Source organism: Drosophila pseudoobscura, chromosome X (assembly GCF_009870125.1).
Source record: "Drosophila pseudoobscura strain MV-25-SWS-2005 chromosome X, UCI_Dpse_MV25, whole genome shotgun sequence".
NCBI lineage: Eukaryota > Metazoa > Arthropoda > Insecta > Diptera > Drosophilidae > Drosophila > Drosophila pseudoobscura.
Window position 1 is genome coordinate 7561330 of NC_046683.1, and position 21148 is coordinate 7582477.

Consider the following 21148-nt stretch of genomic DNA (forward strand, 5'->3'; position numbering starts at 1 on the left):
ATCTATTGCAATAAATGATACACGTAAGTACAATTTGTGCGCGAAAATTCCTTTAAAAAAATAGATGGATGAAATTGACAAAATATACCATTATATACCGATATACCGTAAATATACCGTCAGATCAATTTTGACTTAAAAAAATACCGTAAGCGGCCACCCTGCGCTCAACTTCAAAACAATGCCAAATTCCCGCCAAATTCCCTGGACAATTGTATTGGTAAGGTTATTAATGATGATACCTGGGTGATTAGATATATATCGATATCTATTCAATAATAGCTTTGGATATGAAACGATGGAACTGACTCCAAGTTGCGTTAATTGCTTTACATATATGCAATATTAACATGAATTAAGAATAAATATGGTAATAATATATTAAAAGCCATTGCCTCAATTACTCTACAATATTTTTATCAGATTCCCGGTACGTTTAATTGAAATTTATAATTTTATAAGTTACCTTGCGTCATTGCATCTAAAATATGTTAATATTATGATATTGAAATACTGGTTGTATGGTTTTATACGGTATATAGTTCCTCAACTCTCTTTACTTTTTTGAAATTATAATATCATATGTTTAATTTACAGCTAAAATATAAGTTTTTCTTGTTTTATGAAAACTTAAAATTAAAATAGAATGTTATTTAACTATATCTTTCAAAAATACTTATATATATGTATATACATATTAATTTTATTCAAAAGCTTGCGGAAGTATTCTGTTCCATTCCAACCGTTCCGATACCCAACCGATTGCACCTGCACATACCGATGATAAACAGAATGACTAGATATTTATAATATATTTATAAGCAGCAACTAGTAATTACCTAATTAAATTAATTTTTTGCTACTGCTAAACAGTTTGCTTAGTCTCACAAGCCATTAATGGTGGGTGAGGAAACAACTGAGTGTTATTAATCAAATCAATAATAGTGCAATAAAATACAAGCAATATTTGTCATCGTGCAATTGACTTCTAAGCAAAGAGATCAATCAATCAATCGACAATCGTCAAGATGAACAGGAAATTCTTGCCAATTGCAGTCGGCGTGGTCCTACACATACTGTTCAACAATGTTGGGATCCAGGCACAGCTCAACCTCGACCAGATTGAGCTGCAGAAGCAGCTTCCGGAGGAGCTGCTGAAGTCGAACTTCACCATCAACGATGCCAAGGATGTGTTTCGCAACAAGTGCATAGAGGTGGCCGGCGAGGATGCTGGCGGCAAGGCGTACGAAGAAATTGAGTCCGGATTTGCAGTTCTCAGCGATTGCGTGAACGGCATTGTCAACTATACGACAATGCAGCAGGAAATCGAAGAGGCGAGCCCCGAGGGCGAGCTGGATGTGGTTTTTAATAAGTATTGCAACAAGCGATCCAGTGCCATTGAATGCTTTGATGTGTTCACCGCCAAACTCTCGCCTTGCCTTGACAAGGAGGAGCAGGAAAGTAAGGATGTTATCAAGCGGATCATTCAGAGTTTATTGAACTTTGTTTGCCACAAAGATGGAGACCAAATAGCTTTGTTTATTGCTGAGAAGGGGCCAGAGTGCCTCGAGTCCGAGAAGGACAATATCCAACAGTGCCTGAATAGCACCTTTTCTACGTATCTTAACTCTGCGGATATCCATGACAATAAGATCAAATCAATACCCAAACTGATTGTCGGCCAGCGACAATGTGATGATATGCTGAGCCTCCAGTCGTGCGTGGTCCACCGGCTGGAACAGTGCACCGACATAACGCCAGCCAATCTTGTGGAATCAATGTTCAACTTTATCAGAAACGAAACCCTATGTCGCAACTACCAGAAATCTCCCCTAACCGCAGCCGCCGCCAGCAGCAGTCCAGGCGTTCAGGCAATGCCTTTCTTGTACTCTTTGTTTCCCATGTTTATTTTCATGTTTGCTTTTCACAAATCTGCATAGTTCTAAGTTGCAAAAGTACCGCTTGAATCTCTCGAATATCTCGAATATATTTACTTTTTCATTCGGCGGCACACACCTTATCAAGATTCAAAAGTCAAGTAAATAATTGATGGAAGGTCGTGTGGTGTGTGCATATGGATTTTATGGATATTATTTATGCACTGGATTTACATACATACATATATCTGTACTCGTTTTAAGTGTTTACTCAAAATATGTAATAACTAATTTGTATTACCGGTGCTAGCACCATTCCATAGGTCAAACCCAAATATGGAGATGGGCGTGCCACATGGCTGGCTACTACTCTTTTGCACGCAACTCAGGCCGCGTTCAAGTCTCTATAATAGTAATTTACAAAATAAAAACAAAAATGTACGACAGCTTAGACATTGTCGTACCCTTTTGGCCATGTCGTGCGTCCATCTCTAAACTATGTATTAAATTTAATGAGGCCTTTGCTTTTTCATGTCTATTGCTTATTGTTTTTTTTTTTTTGTCACGGCAATGAATCTTGTGTATTAATCTGATCGAACGGATCAAAACACCCAATGGGATCGGATTAGGGATAACTCTTATAGCTCATCATGAAGTGGGTACGGGCTAAAGGAAATTATATTTATATATATGTATTGTATGTTTTTTAAATGAATACAAGTATCATAAATGTGCAAATAAAGTGATATAAATTTGAAAGAAAATAGAATCCAAAATGATAATTATTGAACGGCACGCGATGGATCGAAGATATACATATAGATATACAGATTTTGTTTTATTTTCGTTTTTGGTTTTCCATTTCTCTTTTTCATCTAGAGCCTGTTCGAGCCTAAATTTAAATAAAATAATTGTTAATATTTACGATCTCGTATTATGGTGGTTCGATAGATCGGATTAGATTATCGATAGAAGTAGTTCCGTTTTTGGTAATCGATTGCATTGTTCATTGTTCATTTTGCAATTACCCTTTAAATTTATCCCAAAGACTTCACCAACGTAAGCAAGTTGTGGCTTAAGATCATCATAAACCCATTTTCTAAAGAAAAAAATATATTTTCAAACAAGTGAAAGGAGCATTTAAACGGAAAACCAAACAAACTGATCAAGTGAACAGGTTCAGAGCGGCCAGAACCGATCCGATTTTTCATCGGTAATTGTTTACAGTTCTTGTCTTGGCTTGAATTTTTCTTAGAATATTGTAAAACTGGGAGGTTGTGCCAGTATGCGGAGTCATCTGCAAGTAAGGGCCGGGCCAAGCTGAAGCTTTCTGAAGCGCAATGAAGATCACTAGCACCAGGATGGAGGAAGAAGTGGACGCCTCTGTGATGGTGCCGATCTCTCCGCTGAGTATAGTGCTAACTGGAGTCTCCGTCGTCTTGCGCTTCATTTCCATCATCATCAACTGGAGTCTGGCCTATGATTATTGGCTGGAGGGATCCTACAGGTACACAGCCTGGACAATTGGATCGATTCTGTTGCCCATGGTGATGACATCGGCCATATACACGAATGTGTAAGTATGCCAATGCCAGGGCCTTGAGCGCATGTATTCCAATACTCAATTTCAGATTGTCTGCCAGCAACTCAGACCAGAGGGGCATGTACTCCACTGTTGTGCTGTCATATCTCTTTCGGGACGGATATGCCCTACATTATGCCCTGGAGTACAGCAAAGCACAAACACAAGGCCACAAAGAGTTAGAAATAAGGTTAGTACAGGATCTCGCTAGCCATGGGTTTCCATATCGGTAGCTGCATTATTAATTGGTTTGCCTTTCAGATACTATCAGCAAATGCTGAGGGAAGAGTGCGATGTGGGTTTTATCCGGCTCTTTGATTCGTTTCTGGAATCTGCGCCCCAAAAAATACTTCAGCTTGTGATACTGATGCGATCTTCAAAGAAATTGACATGTAATTTAGATATAGGTTTACATGGGAAGCATTTTTATATATGATTTACTTTCAGATTATCGCCTGTTGGCTTTCTTGATATATTTTGTTAGCATTGCCTGGTGCATACAGGCCTATAATCGTTCTAATCGCCTGGTGCAGCTAGACAAATATGACATAGCGGCCAAGGGGCGTTTTGTGCAATTCCTTTTTCTCCTATGTCTCACGGGTAACACAATCAACCATGTAATTATTATAACCGGTATGCACTCTATACATATTTTTTATTTTGCAGTTTCACGCACTTTATGCATTGCGTATATGGCCAGTCTCTACCCCCTGGAAACACTGGGGGTGTGCATCCTTCATGTATGTTTTTGTGGCACTGTCGTCTTTGTGTTGGACTCCCCAGCGATTGCCAAATCTAGAATGTTAAACTATATCTATTGCCTGACCTTTGGCGTGGTGTATATATTTATTTTCACCCCTGTAAAAGATGGACCAACAAAGTATAAGTACACCTCGTACCTGACATTTTGCCTTTTGCAAAACATTATCGTCTGTGTTCTATATATCGCCCTGTATTTTTCTATTGCCATTATTGCCTTATATGTTTGTGGTATCATACTCACGATCTATTACTATCTTTACTGCCACCCAAGTATTTTATGTCCATAGATACCCACTTAGATTTTTGTAAATTTGGTCGGGAAAATAAACGTGTTTCCCTACAGCTCGATTCTGTTCAATGATGAGGTAGGGACAATCCAACAATTAACAGGTTATAAAGGAGGGCAATTTTATACAATATAAGTTGAAACGAAGCAGTTTCTAATCGGTTGGGTGGATTTCTATATGCTATAACTAGCACGACAGTTCCTTTAGTGGATCCATCTGCGCAAGTGCAGCTGTATTAAATGTTAGTGCAAGACGTCGGGTTGTGTCAAGCCAAAACTCAGGAAGTCGGCTTCCAAAAATCGCAAGCGAAAGGGCTGAAGTCGACCTTGTTTTTATAATGAATAAACATTAAATTACGTATGGCCTATGGCATGTTTAGGTCAACCGAAAAACAAAGAACAGATTTATGTTCCTAAATATAAGTTATGAGGAGAACTCGATGCGCGAGACAGGATAGCATGAAGATCAGATACGGTGGAGAGTTTATTGAAGGAATATAATAAATAATGCAGACCTCTACGATTTAGAAGTTATTCCGGAAAAATGGTATGCAAGGTTCATTGATTCAAGGTATATTTATGGTACATTACATCTATTTCATCAATCTATTTAATTTCATTTTTAAAGATATGTACATATATTCAAAAAAAACATAGGATATAGAAACTTCCATACGCAGATGTCTTGATTAACCCATTGTAGACCAATGGGGTATTTAAATATTTCACCGAAAATGATAGAGGAAAGATACAATAGATCTATAAGAAGAATCTACATACATACAGCATTATTTTCCGCGTTTTAAACAGAGGGGGATAAAGTGAGTTAAGCTCATGTTTTGTTTTCGGTATATTTTGAAACTGTGACGTATATTTCGGTATACTCCTAAGAGTCAGACCGTATATCTCTTCGATAAATCCGCGGTCACACTGATCTGATTCCCTCAAAAAAGCATCATCATTGCCGGACAAAAAAGTTTTGAACGCCAAAGCCGCACGGAAATCAAGATTATAATAATCCTCTAGTGCATCATCTGTTCGTTGACTAATTCCTAAAGATGTCTTCACGTTACGATCGCGCTGTTACTATTTTCTCCCCAGACGGACATTTGCTTCAGGTGGAATATGCCCAAGAAGCCGTCCGGAAGGGCTCGACCGCGGTAAAACTCACGCTGTTGCAATGTTTCGCATGCATTTTACTCAAAATGAATTATATTCCTTAGGTTGGTGTTCGCGGCGGCAGCTGCGTTGTGTTGGGGGTGGAGAAAAAGTCTGTTGCCAAGTTGCAAGAGGACCGCACAGTTCGCAAAATTTGCATGCTTGACCATCACATTACAATGGCCTTTGCCGGCCTCACTGCCGATGCTCGCATTCTGATTAACCGTGCCCAAGTGGAGTGCCAGAGCCATCGGCTTAATGTTGAAGACCAAGTTACTCTGGAGTACATCACTCGGTATGCATAGTGCCGTGCCTTTCACTGCCTTTGGGCTTAATGTATTTATATTTTTCGTACATTTCAGTTACATTGCCCAGCTGAAACAGAAGTATACTCAGAGCAATGGTCGCCGTCCCTTCGGCATTTCTTGCCTGATTGGCGGATTTGATGGCGATGGCTCGGCGCATTTGTTCCAAACCGAGCCTTCTGGTATTTTCTATGAATACAAAGCAAACGCTACGGGTCGCTCGGCCAAGACTGTGCGCGAGTTCTTCGAGAAGAATTATCGTGAAGAGGATGTGGCCACTGAGAAAGGTGCCGTCAAGCTGGCAGTTCGCGCCCTGCTCGAGGTGGCACAGTCGGGCCAGAACAACTTGGAGGTGGCCATCATGGAGAACAACAAGCCGCTGAAGATGCTGGATCGGGAAGTCATCCAGGAATATGTGAACATCATCGAGAAGGAGAAGGAAGAGGATATCGAAAAGAAAAAGCAGAAGAAGTAACACACCAGGCACTCTCCAACAGAATGCCTTCAATTCGAACATTTTCTTAATTCAGGACCTCTGCAAAAATCTCCCCTAAGATTATCTATTATAACTTCACGCAAAAGTCATTTAGTTTTAGTAGGGAGGTTTTTACAGATTCCATTGATTTGGCGAATGTTCCACCGCATCGCATCGGGTGGCCCGATGGCACATTTTTATCTAAATAATTTTCTACATTTTGAAATGTTGTAAAGAGGTTAAAAGCTACATATATGAGTTGTATAAAATACATGGTCTACCAGACACGAGAACGGAGATCCAGCACGATTTTCCTTTCAAACATTCTATAACTGTAATAGCGATATTATTAATTTTATACGCGTGATATGTTGAGTATTCCCTCTGCTGCTGCTACTCTGGAGAGTCGTCGAAAACAGCTGGCTGGCTGCATTTTAAGAGGCAGCTGTTAGATTTCAATATTGGTCCTCATTCCAGGAGTGGGCAACTTGCTACTTGCAACGTGAACACGATGTTCAGGAAGATAATTTCAGAATTTTTTATGGAAACCTTATGAAATTAATAGTTTCTATCTGTCTATCTATACATCTGTGTATCTTTCATATTTCTATCTATCTTCGTTTCGATGTGGTTATGTCTAACGAGCCATAAAATCCTCTCGAACTTATGTATATTTGACCACACGACTAGCTCACAGCGCAATCCAGGGAACCACAAGATGAAGATGATGATAATGATAAAACCGTGGTCCCTCGGATCGTGATTCTAAGACAAACTGGCAAAATACAAGCTACCGTACCCCGCAGTCATAGATATTTCAGTTGAAGAAGCAAACAGATCTATGCTTTGCCCTGGCCAAGGAGCTGCATCTCAGCCCCAAACAAAAACAAAAAAAATAGTAAAGCCATTTTCTCCTTTTAAACTAAAGTTTATTGAATGATTGTAATTTGACTAAAAAGAAGATTGAGTTTAAAGGCCTATAATATTTAGAAAAAAATGTTATTAGCGAAAAAACGGCGAAATTCGTCATAAAATGGCGTATGTAAAGTAAAATGTACGTAGATATTTGCAGGTCTGCTATCCAATGTATATAAACCGAATCTCATGTATCGTTTACAACCGTGCTTCGATGAATCACACGCAGAGATACTATCGATGGTTGGCAATCATACTTGTCATCTCCAGCGAAAATTTCGTGCGCCAAAAACATAAACTAATGTTAAATAGTTAGAATTAGAATTAAATCCAGTGCAATATATTTTTTAAAAGAAAACAAAAAAACCTCTCAAGTGTTGGCGGGTGTAGTTCAGTGCCCACAGAGAGGTCGCAACGACATAGGGCGAGTGAAAATTGCGTTTTACAATTACTGTTTTACGGGGGTGGGCCGTGAGAGCGAGAGGCCAACAGTCGGTGGTGTGGGAACGCCAAGCAGGAGCACCGTTTTTATTTTCCATCAACATGTACAGTTATAAGTAAAGTCGGATCTAAATCCATAAGTCCATACAGTTTAAAAGCCCAATCCCAAACAAAATAGATAGATAGATGCTGCCGGGCATCTATTGAGAGATTCGTTACGGATTGAAAATACGTCTTTGTCGTTATGCAGCAACAGGACGATCCTCCGTCCCTGCCCGTGGGCACGGAGGTGAGTGCCAAGTATAAGGGCGCCTTTTGCGAGGCAAAAGTCAGCAAAGTAGTGCGCAATATCAAGGTGAAGGTGGTCTACAAGCAGGGCCTGGGCACGGGCATCGTGCCCGACGATGCTATCAAGGCGCCGCCCGGCCAGATGCGCGTGGGTGCCGTTGTCGAGGTGCGGCACCCAGACAGAAAGGAGATCGTAGAGGCCACCATTGCCAAGATCCAAGACGGCTCACAGTACACGGTCGTCTTTGACGATGGCGACATCACCACTCTGAGGAGGACGGCCCTGTGCCTGAAGAGCGGCAGGCATTTCAATGAGAGCGAGACCCTCGATCAGCTGCCGCTGACCCATCCGGAGCACTTTGGCAATCCCGTGGTCGGCGGAAGAAGGGGTCGTCGGAGGGGTCAATTGAATGAGGACAGCTCGGATGATGATGACGAGAGCGATGCCAAGGAAGTGGTCAACGAGAAGGAGGAGAACATTGGCCAGGTCGTCTGCGTGGAGACAGAGTCCAAGAAGAAGGACAAGGAGAAATGGTTCCCCGCCTTGGTGGTGGCGCCCACAGCTCAGGTGAGTCCTCGCTCCTCGCTCGCGCTGGAGATCAGAGCTGCCCGTTCATTACAGAATTTCACTTCACTTTGCAGGCCACTGTCAGAATCCGCGTGAAGGATGAGTACCTGGTAAGATCCTTCAAGGACGGACGCTACTATACGGTGCCCAAGAAGGAGGCCACAGAATTTACCAGGGAGGTGGCCAGCAAACAGGATGTGCCTGCTGTGCAGGCTGCCCTCGAATTCCTCGACAGCAGCGTCCTGCCGCCGCACTGGGACCGCGACTCCCTCTTTGGCCTGTCCAATCTCACCAGCGACGACGACGGCGAGATCGATTCGGACTCGTCTGACGACGAGCCGCACGAGGAGAAGGATCGCTTTGTGGCCCAGCTCTACAAGTACATGGACGATCGGGGCACGCCGCTGAACAAAGTGCCCTCCATCCAGAGCCGCGACGTGGACCTGTACCGCCTCTTTCGGGCCGTTCAGAAGCGCGGTGGGTACAATCGCGTAACGACCCAGAACCAATGGAAAATGATTGCCGTTCGCCTGGGCTTTGCGCCCTGCACGGTCAGCGTCATGAACCTGGTAAAGCAGGCGTACAAGAAGTTCCTGCAGCCCTACGGCGATTTCCATCGCAAGCTCGGCTGCTCCATGCTGATGACATCGCGGAACTCGAACCGCAGCAAGGGACGCAGTCTGGTCCGGGCCAATTCGGTGGCCTCGCCCAAGCCAATGGAAACCACCAAAACGGAGACGATCAGCAAATTGGCCCAACCGAATCAGACGGCTACCATCACGAGCACCAGCTCTTCCAGTGCCGCAGCAGCAGCTACCTCATCAACCATTGGACCCACTTTGAGCGCTGCAGCTAGCGCTGCCAGGGCCGCCTCAACGGCCTCCATATCGGCAGCAGAGGAGTCTGAGAACACCAGCGAGTCGAGTGTGGTGGTGGAGCCCATCAAGAAGCAACGCAAGGCTTCGGCGGCGGCCACCAGCACTCAACAGCAGGGCAAGGTCAAGAGCCTCGTGGAGAAGTACGAGGAGAAGTCCTCGGCAGCAATGCCCCTTGCCGCTACTGCCGCTGCTACTGGTGCTGCTGGTGGAGGAGGCCCCACAGCCACCGTAGGAAGTGGATCTTCAACAACAACATCTGCAGCAAGTGCGGCGGCATCTGCTGCTGGTAACACTACCTCCACGGCCACTCCATCATCATTATCATCAGGAGCAGCAGCAGCAGCTGCCACTCCATCGGCCGCAGTCGGCAAAGACACCGAATCGGATCTGCCTTTGTCAAAGATCAAGCTGCAAGCGGCCGCTGCTACTGCAGCAGCCGTGACCAGGAACAGCATGGAGAAGGATCAGCAGACCAACATCAGTCCGGGCAGTGCCACATCCAGCAAGGCCAACTCCGCGGACAATCAAAGGAGCAGAGATGCCTCCCCATCCGGTAAGTGCAGAGCACACAGATCTCTGGACAATCCTCTTAGATATTATGACGTTATTTATTATGATCAGACGATCTATGCTAGCTTCACTTTCACCTTATGATAGGCATTGGCCAGGACGCCGCGCAAGTTCCAGATATGCTCGAACTTCTCCGGCTGCACATTGTAGGCTGAGTCGACGGCCTTGGCCCATATCTCCAGCTCCCCGCTGCCGCCAGCTTTGCGCCGCTGCTGCTGCTCCTCAGTTATGGGCAGGCGGGCGGTCCACAGGGACCAGCCATAGTGCCGGCCATCGGGCGAATCCTCCTGCTCCAGTTCGGCCACATGCCATGTCTTACCCTCGTCTCCAGTCAGATCCACGCGGAGTATTTTGCGTCCGCCTCCGCTCCAGGCATAGCCACGCACTGTGATGTATCCGCCCTGCGGATCCACTTTGACCCGCTCCCCCGGGAGCGGTGTGCAAATGGCCGAGGTCACCGGCATGGCCTGGATTGCCTCGGCCTTGCTAAAGTCCACCGTGTCCCAGTCCGTGCTGGGGCTGAAGCCCTTGTAGTCGTTCTGCTGCCAGTGAGAGTCCGATTCGTGGTCGGCCACCATGATTCTCGTTAGCCATTTGACATTTCGGGCGCCCACAACGCCGGGCACAATAACGCGTATGGGATAGCCGTGATCCCGCGTCAGCGGTTCATCGTTCATCTCGTAGGCCAAGAGGACATCGCCGCGTGGATCCAGGGCCTTCGAGAGTGGAATGGAGGCGCCGTAGGGATGGGATGTGGGATCCAGATCGGCCCCCTCGAATATCACGTGCATGGTCTCGTTGGGCTGTACTCCCTGCTCCCGAAGCACATCGCAGAGACGGGCTCCCGACCACTTGGCATTGCCCACAGCACCAGCGCCCCACGAGAGACCTGCAGCAGAGAGAATGTTCGATTAGTTACTGGGATTAGTGGGGGACTAGTGCCGCAGCACCCACCCTTGACTGCCTTGATGTGGGTCATCTCGGAGCGTCGATTGCCCCCGCACATGATGGCCGCCGTCACCGTGTGCCTGGGCAGGGCCTTGATCTGGGCTAGAGTCAGTGTGAGCAGCGGCCCCCCCTGCTCGCCCCCAGACGTGTCGATCTCCAGCTCGTACTCCTCGGGCACCAGAACGGGAACGGGCAGGTGATTCCTCACATAGAACATTTCGTTGGGGGTGTAGAACTTCTCGGCTAGCAGACCAATGGGCGGCTCCGCGTTGAACGGACGCTTGGAGGCGGGCTTCAGCAGGGCGTGGCGTTCGGGCTCTTTCGCCCAGGGCGAGCCTAGCTCATCCTCCGCATTGGGCACAGTCAGACCCTCCAGGTTCCCGATGCGAAAGGATTCGAGAAGCTCCAGCACCTCCAGAGTGTTGTGCTGCTGGTAGATGGCCCAGAAGGGATCGATGGCACTGCCCGCGGCCATCATGATCTTGTCCCCCCCAGGATGATTCTCGGCAAATTCCGTCACATCGTAGACCCCCAGGCCATAGGTGATCCAAATGCCCTTGTCGGGTGCATTGTGTTGTTCCACCTGCTCCGCTTTGTAGGTGGGCAGATCCTTTCTGGGCGTGATGTGCCACAGCCGGGCCACTGCCTCATCATCTGGCTTTACCTCCTCATCTGGCGTGCTACTGTATCGCTGAGTCAGCCAAAAGTAGCCTAGTCCCAGTCCGCCGGCCCAGAATGCGCTGTACAGGAACATCTCCGCTTTGCTCCCGGGCGAACTCCATTTGCGGTTTTCCTTTTCTTCTTGTCCGCTGCCCCGTGCTGAGGCTGTTGTGGTGGCCAGTAGGCGTCTGGCGTGTGTATGTGGAGACAGGTGTGTCTGTGGCATCAGCTTCTGCAGCCTGACCGCCCGTTGCCACAGCAAGCGCATGATTATGTAACAGAACTCCGCCTCCTCCAGAAGAAACTCACATTAAATGAATAGAAAACAATCAGAATAGACAGATTTCAATTTGTCCCGTGATGTTATCTTCGGAGGCAGCCGGCGAATGCTGTCGCGCGACTTGTTGCTGCCTGTGTTTTTCTCTTCTATATTTTTGTGCTCTCTTTTTCGGCCTTGGCCTTAGCACCCGCAGGCCCCCTTGGGCGAGTTGGTTTTATTGATAAGCAAGCTCTTTGACAGCATAAGCGCTAATTTCTGCTGTTTTTGTCGCCCCGTTTTGCGTTTTGTTTGCGGTACTCGTACACACACACCAGCTTCCGAGTATCGATACAATGTATCGACGGGACAGGTCTATCGATATGTCTTAAGCGCTGTCTAAACCGGTCAAATGCTGAATTTTACAATTCCTTTTGCACTCTCTGATGTCATAATATTATTCTTCATTATATATAGCCGAGCTGGCCGTCTAAATGCAGGAAGAATAGGAGCTGAACATAAGCTCCTACATAAATATATCAAATATTAATACTAATTACGGGATATGTATGTTAAAAAGCCGAAAAGGAATTAGTAGTGGATGCAATGTGATACTGGGTACGAATCTCAGGCGCAGGGAGATTGAGGATCTCTTAAACCAAAGTAATTCTCTCAAGGGCATTACAACATAAAGAGAGAGGGGGAAAAACTTATATTCTTTTCTATCTTTTCGGATCGGAGAGTTTTGTCGGGTTAGGGGCAGGGGCAGGCAGAAAATCTCGTCCGGTGCAAAGCAGCTGCAGCCTCGTTTAGCCAGTGCTTAAGAAAATCATACACAAAAGGAATGAACCAAAATGAATATAAATAGGAGAAATAAGCCAGTTAATATGCATCGGAATGTAGATACATAGATTAGATATTAATAAGAGCGAATAAAATACCAGTAATCGAATAATACACATACATACGTGGTTATGTATTTGTTCCGCTTTATTTTTTGCGACTTTAGTGACCATCTTATCCCTCTCTCTCTCCAACTCATGTCTATAGCTACCCCCGGGCCGTCTGCTGCAGCTGCTGCCCCACCGACCATCGCCAAGAAAGAGAAGCACCAACGAAAGCAGGTGGAAAAGCCGGACGAGAAGCAGCGCGGCAAGCGGAAGAAGGAGGATAAGGACATCAGCGTTGAGAAGATCGACACCGGGGACTTTGTTGTGGGCATCGGCGATAAGCTGAAGGTCAACTACCACGAGAAGAAGTCCCCCAGCTCCCATGGCAGCACCTACGAGGCGAAGGTCATCGAGATCAGCGTACAGCGCGGTGTGCCCATGTACCTGGTCCACTACACCGGCTGGAACAACCGCTACGACGAGTGGGTGCCCCGGGAGCGGATTGCCGAGAACCTGACCAAGGGATCCAAGCAGAAGACACGTACGATCAGCACCAGCAGTGCGAACAGTGGCAGCGGCGGCGGTGGGGGAGGCGGCGGCACCGGATCAGGCGCTGGCTCCCAGGGCACACTGCCCCCAGGTCCGGGTGGCGGCGGCGACAAGCAGCCGCCGCCTGGCAAGGATGGACCCTCAAAGACGGCACCGCCCACAGGGGCGGCGGGACAGCAGGGTGGCCAGTCGGGAAATCCCAGTGGCTTCAGTACAGCCAGTTCGCTGATTCAGGCCATGGTGAAGACTCCCACCACCACGGGAGCGAAGCGGGGCCGTGGGCGCAGCGACTCCATGCCACCGCGATCGACCACTCCTTCGTCGGTAGCCTCCAATTCGAGCAGAACCAAGTCTCCGGCCAGCTCCCAGCAGCAGCAGCAGCAGCAACATCAGCAGAAGCAGCCGATGAAGAGGCGTCCCACCCGAGGGCCGACCAACAGCGCCAACATCCGCATCTCGGACGCCTCAATGGCCTCCGAATCGGACTCCGACTCGGACGAACCAGTGCGCCGGCCCAAACGGCAGAGTGCCAAGGAGAAGGCAGCTGGCAAGCCGCAAGCCACCGCCAAGGGACGTCTGTCCCGTGTCCCATCATCTGGGCCCACGGCAGCCGCTGCTCAGCAAAGTCCCAGCGAGGAATCCGACGAGGATGAGGAGGAGGAAGACGCGCCTGGCCTCAGTACTGGCAAACAGCAACCGCAGCAGCAGCCGCCTCCTTCGCTGCAACGTTCCCGCGCGGCTGGCAATCGGGCCATGAGCAGTGGGGCCGCCACCTCCAAGGGACGCGACTACGATCTCAGCGAAATACGATCCGAGCTAAAGGGATTCCAGCCGCAACTGCTCTCCTCCTCGTCCTCCTCATCGGCATTGCCCATAGACGAGCGTAAGGATCACATCAAGGGGGAGAGCCATGCGCCTGCGGGGGACATCAAGAAAGAGCCGAAGGTAGAGTCCTCGGCCAAGAGCAGTTCCACGGAGGCCTCTTCCGAGACGGACTCGTACGTGGACGAGGACTCGCAGTCATCGGACTACCGGAAGCATGCCGGTGAGAAGCGCACAAAGGCAGGAGCTGCGGGGCAAACGCCAGGGAAGGCAGGACAAGAGCCACCGAGTAGCGCAGATTCAATCCATCTGCTGGAGACCATCAAGACGGAGACCAAGGACATTAAGGTGAAGCCCTTCCACACAGGCGCAGATATCAAGCCGACCACCAGTCTGATAGCTCCGGCCCGCTTTGGCCTGAACAGCTCCTCCTCAGTCTCAGCCTTGGGCTCGGGCTCCTCCTCCTCGACATCCACTCAGGGACCCTGCCTCTCTGCCGTGGCCAAGTACACGCCGGTGATCGTGGAGAAGCCCCTCACCATGACCACAGCCGCCGCCAGCAGCGGCAGCAGCAGCAGCAAGAAGTCCGCTCAGTCCGCGGATCAGCAACATCCCAACAAGAAGGTGGACAGCCTCAAGAAGCAGTCGGGGGCGGGACCAGGAGGAGCCACAGCCACTGCCAGCAGCAGCAGCAGCAGCAGCAGCAACACCACGGGACAGGAGGCCAAGAAATTTGCTGAACCTGTGGCCACCTTGAAGGTGGAGCTGCCGGCAGCCTGTTCCCCCTCTTCGTCGTCCTCTTCGTCCAGTTCCTTTTGCTCAAGTGCTTCGGGAGGCAGCTCCAGCTCCGCCACGCGATCTCTGCCAGACATGAGCAAGCTGGAGATCAGCGGTGGAGCAGGAGGCAGCGGGGCAGCAGGTCCATCTGGGACCCAGCCCGCGACACCACCGACGGCCACGGCCACAGCCAGCAGCAAAGAGACCAAATACAGCAGCAGCAGCATTACGGCAGCAAGCGGTGGACCGCTCACCCTTGGCGATCTCTTGGCCTCGGATGTGTACGAGTTCAAGGACACGGAACCCTTTGAATTCGAGAAGCGCATATCGCCCATGGCGGCCTGTTCGACCACCGCGACAGGCGTTGCTTCAGTTCTCCCCTCCGCCGGCCCTTCTTCGGTCATTACTGTGGTGCCGCCGCAGTCCGCACCTGCACCAGCAGCAGCAGCAGCTGGTGGAGGAGCAGGAGCAGGAGCCGGAGCACCGCCTGGTGCTGGTACCACTGTGGTGGTTAGCTCTGCGGCCAGAAAGCAAGCTCTCAAGGCCACGGCCCTGCAGCACAGCCTGGAACAGCATCAGCTGCCGCCCAATGTCCATGGAGCAGCAGCGGCAGCGGCAACTGTCGCAGCTGCGGGATTGGGAGCAGGCAAATCCAAGAAGCGTGGCTCCCCCCTAAAGGAGGCCAGTCTGGTGCTGGAGAAGCCCAAGCTCATAAAAGTGGAAAAGGAACAGCCGGAACAAAAGCCTGCCATCCCACAGCAGCAGCAGCAGCAGCAACAGGCGCCTCCGACTGTAAAAGTGGTTGCAGCCACGGCCACACACACACCCACAGCCACACCCAATCTCGTGCAGATGCAACAGAAGCTGATAACGCCACCAGGAGGAGGAGGAGGAGGCTCTTCCTCTGCTTCCTCGGCTGCTGGCCAACTGACGCCCGGACACCATGCCACGCCCTTCGATGCGCTGCGCAAGTCGCCGAGCTTCAACCTGAATATCATGGCCCTGAACGAGGAGCTGGCCCAGACCGTGCAGGAGACAACAAGAGCTCTAACCGATGCCCTGCAGCCACCCACGACCCCCATTTCAGCGACCGCTCCACCGGCAGGACCCCTGCTTATATGTCCAGGAACACCGCCCACAGGAGGAGGCGCCACTAGCGGCCAAGTGGCAGCCTCGCCCAAGCTAAGCACTCCGCCCCAGTCTCAGACGAAGCCCCCACCGCCACCCACTGTCGTGGGCAGCCCCTTCATCGAGACCCGGAACGTGTTTGAGTTGAGCACCTCGAACGAGGGCAGCGGCTACAGCTCCGGGGAGTCCAAGGACAACAAGCTGGAGAAGCTGGAGAATGTAAAGATTCTGCTGGCAGGAGCAGCGGGCCTTCCGTTCGATCTGGATGCGGCCAAGTACGAGCAGAAGACCAGCTCCATAGCGGACAAGGTCCTCAAAGCCATTAGCCAGAAGAAGGAGGAGGTGGAGAACAACAAGAGCAAGCCACCGGCACACCCCCACACTGAGGCCACTCCACCCACGGGCACGGGCGCAGGCGCAGGCACAGGCACTCCTATGATGATCCCCAAGCTCTTGCCTGATATAGAGGCCACGCCCTTGATTTTGCCCAAACCAGAGCCGTGCACCAGCTCCAAGCTGGAGGCGCTCAAGATGTTGAGTGAGCCTTTGAAGATCCAGACGGGACCCCTGCTGGGGGAGCTGTACAGGCCGGGACCGGCCACCAACAGTCCGGAGACCAAGTCCATTCTCGATTCGATGCCGGCCAAGAACAACGAGCTAAGCGAAACGATCCAAAAGCTAGAGTGTGCCATTCAGCAGCGCAAGACGCCCGTGAGTGGCCTCTCCTTGGCCAGCTCCACAGCTGGGACCCCCCCGACGGCGCACACACCCAACTCCACGGTCACCGTGGGTGTGGGTGGCTTCTCCGACGAGTCCATGGACAGCACAGACTCGGAGCAGCGCCTGGTCATCGAGGATGTGATTGTAGAGGACCACACCACTACCACAACGGCTGAGCAGAAGAGTCCCGGCTCACAGGAGGAACTGGCCGAGACCATGGACAGGACCATCAGCACGCCCACGCCTCCCGTCAAAATGGAACTGATGGGCAGCAAGCAGCTGTGTAACAGCGGCATTCAGGCACCCATTGCCCTCAAACTGGCGCAAGGAGAGCCCAGCTCCAGCAGCAGTTCGTTTGCGGGGAAGCTAGCAGCTGTCACACAGCCACCGCCGCTGGCAAAACTCCATCAGCATCAGCAGCAGCAGCACCATCCAGAGGAGTCGAGCAAGATGGGGACACTGAGCTCCTTTGGCATACCCATTGTGGTGCCCGAGATACCCGCATCTGTGGTGATGGCGACGCCCTCTATAACGATACCCGCCTTCACGATTCCCATGGAACAAGACCAGGATAGTCCACCTATTATGGCCTGCACCTCCAGCCCGGCATCGCCCTCGCCGCCTACTGTTTCGTCCGATATGGGAGACAGACTGGGCAGTGGGTTGCTGCTGAAGACCTACATAGAGCCGGAGGCTGATGCTCGCTCCAGCAGCTCCAGCTACCACCAGCAGCAGCAGTCGACGGCAGTTCAAACAGAAATTGTTCTATCGAACACAAACGTATCCACCACCGGCGGCTGGATAGGCAGAGGAGCCGAGATCACGAGCGACGCGACGCCCGTGGTGGCACGACCCTTTGTGATGCATGCCGTGAACAAGGAGATGTACAATGTGGTGGCCAATACCGCGGCGCCCGCGGCCAGCTCGCCGCTGATCAATGATCCGCACAACGAGACGATCAATCTGCTGTGCGAAGAGACAATACCCGGCAGCCCGGCGCCCACCTACGGCGGCAAGGATGAACAAATGGCCGCCACAGCGAGCTCTGCTTTGGCTATTACAGGCATCACTCCACTGTCGCCAGACACTCCGCCACCGGGAACCACGGGTCTGCTGCAGGGGACGACAGGGGCACATCAGTCCGCAGGAGACTCGGCGTTGGGCGGCGTGGGTCCGTCGACGGCAAACAGTTCGCCGGACTCGGCCAGCCAGGAGGATGAGAGCAGCGAAGAGGCCAAGACCAAGCACCTAGAGAACGAATTAGAGGGCTTGGGCTTGGGGGGGACACTGCGCAAGAGGAAGCGCCCGAGCAAGCAGACCCAAGCGCAGATCACTGCCGTTGCGGCACAGCTCCAGTCGCTGTCCAAGCGACGGCGCCAGGTATCGGGAATGAGAGGTAACAAACCGATAGCCACAGTCACAGGTGAGTGCAGCAGAGGCTGCTTTTTTGCAGCTTTTATTTTGATTCAAGCTCAAATACATTTTCATTCAGCAGCGGGCTCGGATACCGATGACAATTCCGACAATCTGGTGTCCAACTTGGGGACACAGCAACAGCAGTCGGCACAGCAGCAGCAGCTACGCCAGAGTGGACGCCAGCAGTTGATGCCTCTGACCAATGCCCAACAGCAGCAACAACAGCAACAGCAGCAGCTTCAACAGCATCAACAACAGCAGCAACAGCCGCAGCTGCAACAGCAGCAGCAGCAACCGTCTTCAAGCAATCAATTGGGCGTCCGACCTTGTCCGTACAACTTTCTGGTTGAATTGGGTAAGTCTAAGGAAGCTCCGCCGAAATATGTGCAGTCTCTTATTAAATCTTATTTAATCCATCCCCAAATAGATCGCTCTTTGAGCTCCGATCAGTGCATCACAATTCTGCGCAAGCAGATACAGGATCTGCGCAAGGCATACAACACCATCAAGGGCGAGCTGGCGGTCATTGATCGGAGGCGCAAGAAGATGCGCCGCCGCGAGCGCGAGAAGAAGCAACAGCAGCAGCAGCAGGGCCAGACGCAAGGAAAAGTCTGCACCTGATGGTCGGAGAGGGAGCGTGAAAGGGAGCGAGAACGCGAACGCGAACGCCTCCTTGAGCGGGAGCAGGAGGAGGGAGACACTTAGGGGGAGGTTAGAAACTCGAAGAAGGAGCGACATTCATGAATCATTGCTTGAATTGCCCCAACAAATTAGTCTGGATGGATAGTTTTAACGATACATATATATAAATATATATAATATATATATTTACAAATTGTATATACACTCGGTCATATTTGTATGGCTGATTATAAGTAAGGGACTGTTGGGGACACATATATTCCAATGCATCCGGAATCTAGGGTATATTCTATTTAATTTAATTTTCATATATTTAGATATTGATACAGCAAAGGTTTTTTTTTTTTGATTCGAGTTGTTTGTCTTTGCTAAGCTGTAATGAAATCTGATTCAATGACAAAAATGCTGTAGCAAAATATTCGTACATATAAGAGTGTATTTATAGGCAAGCACGGACACTCCGTGATGGGTATATATGTTTTAGAAAACATTTACAAACGATTGTACATACACTTGGTAATATTTGATTGCTCATTATAAAATCGCTTTAGGATTGCTTTAATCTGATGAACATGTATGCACATCTCCGACCAGAAGGCACTTTGCAAACAAATGCATACAAAACACACATTTATAATCTGAGAATTCGATTCTAAAAACCATATATAGCCATTCATTTTGCAATGTTTTTTTTGCGTCTAAACCGTAACCGAGAAAACTCTGCAAATTGTGTGTAAACAAAGCAATATTTGATTTCTGGCAATACGATTATTGATTGAATTATTAAAGGTTCTAGGATAATAATATACCCGGAAAGAAGGGTATTACCAAAAGCACATTTTAAAATTAATGCATTAGCAAAAAAGATGTTTTAAAATGAATGCAAAATGCACACTTGAAAGCTTTAGAAAGTAAGATAATTAAGTCTTGTAATAATATATATATCCCATACGTAATGCACATTGATTCAGCAATCTTTTGTTGCTGATACATTAACGTTAAAGTGGCTCCGAAATGAAATATATGGCGCTAAGCCCATACTTGAAATGAAAGCAAGAAGATTATAACTCTTAATATATACAAAATATAAACATTAGTATTTAAGAAGCCCATACACATGTATGTGTATCCAATAATCCTCACCGCTTTTTTATGGATTGTGAGATACAAAAAGTTTTTTAATAGAATATAAGTAAGAATGTTGTAAGCCATGAATTATAATTATTTGCAAATATATTATTTAAACTTTTATATAGCCCTGCTGCGCTAAAAGACTACTAAATTCATGAGAGTATGAGAGAGTTAATATTAATATTAAATATTCTGAACACTGCACAGTGCAAAGAGTCTTCGTTGCATTGCAGAGCCCAAATAAACCCAAAAACGATAGGAGGATACAAAAAAGTAGATCTACTAATTTCATTCAATGATTTATGTACATATATGTACCTTCCAGTTCGACCAGTAAAGATGTTGTAAATGAAATTCATCTGAATTTATGCAAATACAATAATAAATACTGTTTTTCAGCAGCTATGGAAGTGGATAAAATTATAAACTCCATCGTTTAGTGAGTTTTTAAGCTCAAGAGTTTGCAAGGGCATAACACAGATACTCCTATGTACATATGACAAAAAGGAAAAAGGTTGTAGGACTGGATTCCCCTTACTTAAAATTTGCATTATACATCGAACATAATTTTTAAAAATGAAAGAAACACGTTTTGGTGTCTGCGCCCTTTTATAATTTGATGATGAGCTTTCATTAATGGGTCGACAAGAGAGAACTTTCATAGAATTTGGTATTCGTGTCGACACGGTGCCAACTTAGTTGGTATTCGGTCTGTGGCACCCCCCGAATTAGAATACTATGGATGGTCCAGAGTTAGGTCCCCCCCAACGTTTGCCTGATTTCCGATTGCTTATCTGTACTGTACGTGTAGCAGAACACATTCCTATCTTTACGAGATAGGAACGTGCCGTGCCGATTTCTAGATCTCTAGATTATAAACAGCTGAGTGAAATTTTAGAATCCTACAATAGATTATATATGTATGTACTTAAATATATAGATATGCATATATATGCATATATTTTGGTATAATTTATTTAGAAGCCAAGAGTTTGGAAAGTTGCTTGCATTTCGGCAAAAAGTAAACATTTTCAAAAAGCCACAAAATCGTATCGAATCGAATCACCCTATGAAGCCATAAAGGACTTGCGTGAAACTATATTC

At 48.4% G+C, this 21148-nt stretch overlaps 5 protein-coding genes across 7 annotated transcripts; 4 read left to right on the forward strand and 1 right to left on the reverse strand.

Annotated features, from left to right (window-relative positions):
- The first annotated feature begins 772 nt into the window (after nucleotides 1-772).
- LOC4814552 (27 kDa hemolymph protein) lies at nucleotides 773-2636 on the forward strand. Its single transcript, XM_001355071.4, has one exon. The coding sequence runs from the start codon at nucleotides 1029-1031 to the stop codon at nucleotides 1938-1940; it is 912 nt and encodes a 303-aa protein (XP_001355107.2). The 5' UTR covers nucleotides 773-1028; the 3' UTR covers nucleotides 1941-2636.
- A 258-nt stretch (nucleotides 2637-2894) lies between these two features.
- LOC6901727 (XK-related protein 6) lies at nucleotides 2895-4563 on the forward strand. Of its 2 annotated transcripts, XM_002134359.3 has the most exons (5): nucleotides 2901-3453; nucleotides 3509-3649; nucleotides 3721-3851; nucleotides 3907-4059; nucleotides 4126-4563. In XM_002134359.3, exons 1-5 carry the CDS (start codon nucleotides 3218-3220, stop codon nucleotides 4506-4508), a joined length of 1044 nt encoding a protein of 347 aa, XP_002134395.1. In that variant the 5' UTR covers nucleotides 2901-3217; the 3' UTR covers nucleotides 4509-4563. The 2 variants fall into 2 exon arrangements, with proteins under 2 accessions (XP_033239684.1, XP_002134395.1); XM_033383793.1 differs by having other exon boundaries at nucleotides 2895-3453; nucleotides 3907-4563.
- Nucleotides 4564-5412: 849 nt separating this feature from the next.
- On the forward strand, nucleotides 5413-6744 carry Prosalpha4 (proteasome alpha4 subunit). Its single transcript, XM_001355070.4, has 3 exons — nucleotides 5413-5667; nucleotides 5731-5960; nucleotides 6028-6744. Exons 1-3 carry the CDS (start codon nucleotides 5566-5568, stop codon nucleotides 6443-6445), a joined length of 750 nt encoding a protein of 249 aa, XP_001355106.2. The 5' UTR covers nucleotides 5413-5565; the 3' UTR covers nucleotides 6446-6744.
- Nucleotides 6745-7556: 812 nt separating this feature from the next.
- Nucleotides 7557-20454, forward strand: htk (AT-rich interaction domain hat-trick). Of its 2 annotated transcripts, none has more exons than XM_002134358.3 (5): nucleotides 7557-8657; nucleotides 8732-10088; nucleotides 13020-18278; nucleotides 18348-18626; nucleotides 18699-20454. In XM_002134358.3, the coding sequence occupies exons 1-5, from the start codon at nucleotides 8046-8048 to the stop codon at nucleotides 18890-18892; spliced, it is 7701 nt and encodes a 2566-aa protein (XP_002134394.3). In that variant the 5' UTR covers nucleotides 7557-8045; the 3' UTR covers nucleotides 18893-20454. The 2 variants fall into 2 exon arrangements, with proteins under 2 accessions (XP_002134394.3, XP_033240126.1); XM_033384235.1 differs by having other exon boundaries at nucleotides 18351-18626.
- shop (sulfite oxidase) lies at nucleotides 10125-12333 on the reverse strand. Its single transcript, XM_001355068.4, has 2 exons — nucleotides 11060-12333; nucleotides 10125-10994 (listed from the first exon to the last, which is right to left on the reverse strand). Exons 1-2 carry the CDS (start codon nucleotides 11979-11981, stop codon nucleotides 10162-10164), a joined length of 1755 nt encoding a protein of 584 aa, XP_001355104.3. The 5' UTR covers nucleotides 11982-12333; the 3' UTR covers nucleotides 10125-10161.
- Nucleotides 20455-21148: the final 694 nt, after the last annotated feature.